The sequence below is a fragment of the Miscanthus floridulus genome, chromosome 9 (assembly GCF_019320115.1).
Source record: "Miscanthus floridulus cultivar M001 chromosome 9, ASM1932011v1, whole genome shotgun sequence".
NCBI lineage: Eukaryota > Viridiplantae > Streptophyta > Magnoliopsida > Poales > Poaceae > Miscanthus > Miscanthus floridulus.
This window is the reverse complement of record NC_089588.1, coordinates 129,615,229-129,622,081: the sequence shown is the minus strand read 5'-3', so window position 1 is coordinate 129,622,081 and position 6,853 is coordinate 129,615,229. Positions and strand designations below refer to the sequence as shown.

At 42.9% G+C, this 6,853-nt stretch overlaps 1 protein-coding gene across 2 annotated transcripts; it reads left to right on the top strand.

Annotated features, from left to right (window-relative positions):
- Positions 1–984: 984 nt before the first annotated feature.
- Positions 985–6,148, top strand: LOC136484264 (disease resistance protein RGA5-like). Of its 2 annotated transcripts, XR_010765848.1 has the most exons (4): positions 986–2,004; positions 2,834–4,860; positions 5,137–5,193; positions 5,871–6,148. XR_010765848.1 is itself a non-coding variant. In XM_066481499.1 (3 exons), exons 1-2 carry the CDS (start codon positions 1,160–1,162, stop codon positions 4,854–4,856), a joined length of 2,868 nt encoding a protein of 955 aa, XP_066337596.1. In that variant the 5' UTR covers positions 985–1,159; the 3' UTR covers positions 4,857–4,860; positions 5,137–5,799. The 2 variants fall into 2 exon arrangements, 1 of the variants encoding a protein (XP_066337596.1); XM_066481499.1 differs by lacking the exon at positions 5,871–6,148 and having other exon boundaries at positions 985–2,004; positions 5,137–5,799.
- The last annotated feature ends 705 nt before the right edge of the window (positions 6,149–6,853 follow it).

The window sequence follows — 6,853 nt, the reverse complement described above, 5'->3', positions numbered from 1 at the left end:
ACTTCGTTTATTTAACTTTTTACACCTTGTGTGGAATATTGTTCTATGGATCTAAAATATTATTTACTTGAATCTGGAATATTATTTTCCTACAAATGGAATATTGTTGCTTTGAGCTTGAATATTTTTTCACATACTAGAATACTATTGTCCTAAATTTGGAGTTTTATTTTTTCTAACTTGAAATATTACTAATTTCCTAATCTAGAACGTTTATTATTTCCATTGCTTTTTTCCCCTTCCTACAACTGAACCAGAATATTTATTCTTGTGATCTTGAATATTGTTCTTCTGTTCTTAGAATGTCATTCACATGAACCTATTATTAGTGGCCATTGTCAATTTTTTTGTCACCAAGTTAGTGGCCATGGATTTGGCAAGCTTTGGCTACTAAAAGTGAGTTAAGGCGGCCAAAGGAGACGGGTGCCAACTGCCAAGCCAAAATTTGGCATCCAACTAAACGATGGGCAAAATGGGTACCTTAAATGGCCAAACTTTGACTTGGCTAGCTTGGGCACTATACTAAACGCACCCTAAAACTAACCACAATCGCAGAGAAGCACACAGGTGGCTGGCTATTGCTTTCGGCCAGGCTTCAGACCATTCAGACTGTAGTTGGCTGTACTGTGCATGCTTAAGATGGTTGAGCTGGTTCAGTTCGAATTTGAAGCCATTAGTAGTACTAACCAAAACCATTAGCCACGGCCTGTACGCCTCAAGCTCTCAGCGCAGCAGAAGGCAATAATGAAGCCGACACAAGAAGGCCCGCGGCCTGCAGTGGAGAGGACGACGGCACGTGGTTGGAGGAGACCTTGATCTGTGTGGCCACCGAGTCGAGTCGTCGGCCCCCATTATTCACCGGCGGAGCAGAGTGCATGCGCATGGTAAATCTGCAATCGCTGACATGGCACATGGCCTGCATCAGTGACATGTCTGAAACGATGCCTGTTTCTGCATCGATGTTCAGTGACGCCATTGAATATTAACTCGGCAGTGTCCTCCTGTCCATTGGAGGTTGGAGGTTGCTCTAGAGAGTGAGCTCTACACCGAGCCAGCATGCTGTGTCCTCCAACTTGAAGCCTTGCCATCGCCGCCACCACAGTAGCAGTAGGACTACGAATCCACTACGCTCACATCTGAACCAACCAAGAGAGGAAGCATGAGTGTGGTGACGGGGGCGCTGGGAAGCCTCGCCCCCAAGCTTCTGCAGCTGCTCCAGGACGAGTACAAGCTCCAGAAGGGCGTGCGGAAGCAGGTGCAGTGGCTCCACAGCGAGCTGGAGAGCATCCACGCCTTCCTCCGCAAGGTCGCTGATGTGCCATGGGACCGGCTCGACGAGCGGGTGAAGGTGTGGGCGCGCGAGGTCAGGGAGGCATCTTACGACATGGAGGATGTCCTCGACACCTTCCTCGTGCGCGTCGATGGCGCAGAGCCTGCCGACCCGAGCAAGCTCAGACGCGCCATGAAGAAGCTGGGTGAGCTGTTCACCAAGGCCAAGGCTCGCCGTGATATTGCGGGTGCCATCGACGATATCAAGAAGCATCTCGACGAGGTAGCTGAAAGGCGTCAGAAATACAAACTCGATGAGATGATTATGTCCAAGTCAATTACATCAGCGTCCACTATTGATCCTCGCCTTACTGCTATGTACAAAGAGGTTTCCCAACTGATTGGCGTTGACAAGTCAAGGGACGAGCTCATCTCTATGCTGAATCTATCCCAACCGGATGATGATGCGCCTGACAAGAAAACTATCAAGAAGGTTTCTATTGTTGGTGTTGGAGGATTGGGCAAAACCACTCTTGCCAAAGCGGTGTATGACAAGCTTAAGTCGCAATACGATTGTGAGGTTTTTGTTTCAGTTGGTAGGGATCATGATTTGGTAAAAGTTTTCAAGGACATTCTCTTTGACCTTGACAAAAATAGGTATGAGAACATTCATAACACTGGAAGAGGTGTTGATCTCCTCATTCGTGAAGTTCGAGAATTCCTTGAGAACAAGAGGTACACATCAGAAATCCAATTGTAAATTGTAATTAGCGAGTGCCTTTTAAGATGATGTTGCTCCACAATTTGCTGTAGGTTATACTAAAAATATTATCTCCGCATCATCTATGCATGCCAGACAACTTCTTGAGATTGATGTTTTTCTACTCCACACATATAAAAAAAATGCATAATTCAGTGGTATCCGACATAAATGCTTTTAGCTCACCTGTTTGAAAAATGCATAATTCAGTGGTCTCCGACATAAAAGGGCATGCATAGTATCATAATTTAATTAACGGCTTAAACATTTCTAATTCATAATTGAACTTCGTTTTTTTTTATATTTTTCTTCTGCAACTATAAACTTTCAACTTATAGTATAAAAATAAGGACCCTAAAAAATATAGTATAAAATAATCTCATAAGACGATAACTTCTTATTGCATATGCATAAAAGTCGAGGTATATTTTAAGAAAAAGAACAGTTTTAGGGTCACCTTGTGTTGCAACATGCACTTAGATGTGTAACTTCTGTATACAACTTGGCCTTAAATTTGTAGTTTTAAAAAAAAATAATAGGACCTTTAATGTGTAGTTTTCAATTTTTCATGCATATGCCCAAAGTTGTAGGTTACTTCTTGAAGTTACTCTTCTATAATTACTTTCAACTACGATTCCTGGTCAGAAAGATTCTGAAACATCAATGCACTGTATATTTGTACCGACATAATAGTCATGAGTTTGATATGTAATGGCGACTACTTTTAATGTTAGAATTTTTTTAATTATGTAGAAGCTCCAACATTATTACTAACCAATGGTTCTTGGACTCTCATGTGGATAGGTATTTTATTGTTATTGATGATGTATGGGAGGTACGCACCTGGGAAGCAATCGAACTAGCACTTGTTGAGAATAATCGTGGAAGTAAAGTAATCACAACTACTCGAAATGTTGATGTTGCCAAAGCATCTGGTGAGGTTTACAAGCTGAAACAACTTTCCTATGATGACTCCATGAAATTATTTTATACAAGGTTATCTAGAGCAGACCGAAAGTTCCTTGATAACCATCCAGATGACATTTCTGAGAAAATTCTAAAGAAATGTGCTGGTATACCACTAGCAATCATCACAATGGCTAGTTTGTTGGCTGGTAAACCAGAATGCGAATGGTCAATAGTCTACAACTCTATTGGTTTTCATACTACAGATAACAGGGAAGCTGAAGATACTATGACAATACTTTCATTTAGCTACTATGATCTGCCTCCACATTTGAGGACATGCTTACTATATCTAAGTACATATCCAGAAGATTATGAGATCGAAAAGGATTCTTTGATATGGAAGTGGATAGCTGAAGGATTTATTGATGGGAAACAGGGAACAAGATTATTTGAGCTTGGAGAAAGATACTTCAATGATCTCATTAATAGAAGCTTGATCCAGCCAGTGGAGGGCATCATCTGGAATGGTGGCAGAGGAGAAAGCTGTCGTGTTCATGATATGGTTTTTGATCTGATGCGTAAGCTTTCATCTGAAGAAAACTTTATTACTATATTAGGTGACAATGTTGAAGGAGCACCTGCACCGAGCAATGTCCGTCGGTTAGCCCACCAAAACAGAATATCCGAGCACGTTAATTCTGAAGCAATGGTTAGTCGGATGCAAAAAGTGAGGTCTTATACTGCACTCATGTGTTTTATTGATAGTCGGGACCAGTTTTTGAGATTTAAACTTTTGCGCGTGCTAGACATAATAGACTGCAGTTTTGAGAAAGGTTGCCACCTTGAGCATCTTGGTGATTTACTTCACTTGAGGTACCTTAGGATAAGATTCAACGGTAGTTCCCTTGAGCTCCCCATACAACTAGGGAATCTAAAGTTACTGCAAACACTTGATGTGCAGGGAACATTGCCAGCAAGCATCGTGCACCTAACAGAGCTGCTCCGGCTATGGTCTGACGAAAAGGTACCGGATGGGATTGGGAAGCTGGTTTCCTTGGAGGAGCTAAGAATAATGAATAGTTGCAGTGAAAAGGCCTTGAAATTTTTGAAAGAGCTTGCCAGCCTGCGAGAACTGAGGGTGCTTGATTATGTCACTTATGATGGGATGGACGAGAGCATGCAGGGAGATTTCGTGGAGTCTCTAAGCAATCTGCAAAAGATCCAGCATATAGGTGTGTACGGTTCACCTTGGTTTGCTGATACAGCCATGTGGGAAGCAGCAGGCTTTGTGCTCCCACGACCTCTCCGTTATTTGCGATGGTCTGTTATTGAATTTTCTAAATTGCCGTCATGCATTAATCCCACACGTCTTCCCAATCTGGCCCACTTGGCACTGTGTGTGATTACTATGGATGAGCAGGATCTGAAACTCCTTGCTAGGTTACCGGCGCTCTGTTATCTCAACCTGACAACAGAGTCCACGGTAACAGCAAGCAATATTAACTCCAGTGATCGCAGCTTCTTCCAGAAGTTGAGGCACTTTGCGACCAATGCAATGGTCCTGTTTGAGCAGCCCGACGGGGAGGACACTAGCGTTTCATTGCATATGTGGAATGGAGAGGATGCTATGCCCTTTGCCTCTAGAAAAAGCAATGACTCCAAAAAAGTTGTACCCACTGGCGTGATGCCAAATCTTGAAGTGCTTCAGCTTTGGATCAGATTTGATGTCCCTCTGCGGGCTCTAAAAGATAACTATTTTGGCTGGAAGTACCTGCCTTCCCTTCAGGAACTCAGAGGGCGGATCATTCATGAAAACGTGCTTGTTGCGGAGAGCGATGCTGCGTTGGCTGCACTGACAGACGCATGCAACGTCCATCCCAACCATCCCACGTTTTGTATGCATAGATCACCATATTAATCAGGTACGACGAGAATTTTGTAGTTCCGATCAAATTAATATCTCATTATTTGTTTCTATTTTGTTACAGTTCTGTCTCATTTTGGCATATATTCGGCGTGTTCGCTGGTTGGTTTCTGAAGTGGTTTGGGCTGGCTGGTGCTGGTTCGTTGTGAGAGAAAAACACTGTTGGCTGGTTGAATAAGTCTGACTGAAACCAACAAGCGAACATGGTGATTATATATATACATCACTTGCTTGTCTCTACTCAATTAATTATTAGTTTTATCCGAATTTTCAGGGGGACAATAATATTGTGTCCTGAGGAGATACGAATTTGGATCTACATGCGTACAGTGTAAGTACTCTCTCCAACCTGTTCTGTCCTATCCTAGCTGATGGTGTCACTGGCCCCGTTCGCTGGACTGAAACTTGGCTGAAACTGGCTGAAAAATACTATTCTGACTGAATTGTTGTGAGAGAAGAACACTGTTCCAGCTGAAAAAACAAGCCGAATAAACCGAATATGGTGTAAGCCGAACAGGGCTACTGTTGCTGCTCGTGCGTGTCTGCCATTCGAGTGCACAGATTTTGAAAATGTGTTAGCCCACTTTCCGTCAAACAAATAACTTTGTGATTCCTGAGAGAGACATATCTGGTACAGCACCGTCGCATTTCCATTATGCGAACATCTATGCTGATGTATGAAACTACCAAACGTGTTTTAGCACATACTGATTTTCCATCATTGAATCCATTACATAACGGACGTAGTTTTTTTCAGTCACTGGCTGCACCGACTCTGTTTCTGGCCACCAGTCGATACTCTGTTTTCCAGTCGATATTCTGCCTCGTTGGTTGGTTCCTTCGTTTGATTTGTACATAAGTCACGTGTTTATAATCTGTCACGTGAGAGTCTATGGCACATCTATCCTTCTATGATTCTTCACTAGGAAGTAAGCACTTTGGTCATCGGATAATTTATGGTTGTAAGCATAGTTTCTGATCCAAGTTTCTGCATGAACCGTGGTGCAGCTCAAATGGAGTTGGCTTCAATGCTTGTAAGACTACAACAGAGCCCGTGGCCACAAGACACAACTTCACTTGACTGTGAGCCAGACGGTTTCGGCTCTTATGTTCCCCCGAGCTATTTTCTATTCGAATAAATAAAATATGCTGTATCAAATTTTCAATGTACTCTGCTGCTATTAGAACCTGCTGCAACATTTTTCTTTTTGCTGAACTGCTGGCTTGTATTATTTATTTAGTTTCTGGACCTTTCTGTGGTTCGTACATTCTAATAAGCTTGGAACGTATTTATATTTATGTTGTGCGAAAGATTGAGGAGGCTCTATGTATTTCCTTTTTGCATTGCCGCTGCCTGGTTTCCACACGACGCATTTGCCCGCTGGGATGCTGGATCCAGGCATGGAACAAGAGAATCCTGCTATGGAGCCGGCAGACCTGGCATCGTGCAGAAGTTTAGAGCAAAAGACAACCAGCCGTCAGCTGGGAGCAAAAGGCGTCACAATAATGTGCAGAAGTTTACACCTGCAGAAGCTTTAGCCTCAATCAGATGGAGCTATATATATGCAGATGCCAATAACAAGCTGAAAAAGCCTAGAATGGACAAGAACAATGTCAGAGATTTTGCAGCCGATCGAGTTGACCTCGAACAGACCTAGGGAACCCTGCGGAGCACAACAGCACCAGAAAATAAATCCCACAAAGGGCAGCCCAGTGAAATCTAATGCGTGATTCACCGTCTCCTGCGGTCCTGGGTAGACGTCGCTTTGAATTTTTTGGACATTCATTTTACTATGTATTTAGACATATTTTATATCTAGATGCATATCAAAATGTATATACCAAAAAGTCAAAGCGACTTATAATATGAAACGGAGGGAGTAGGTTGCTGCTAATCATGTACCAATCTCTTATATACGGAGAGGCTACCGCCTGGATATCCGCACGGACGCCCATGTCTGTTCTGCCCATCTGCTCAGATTCACGTGCCG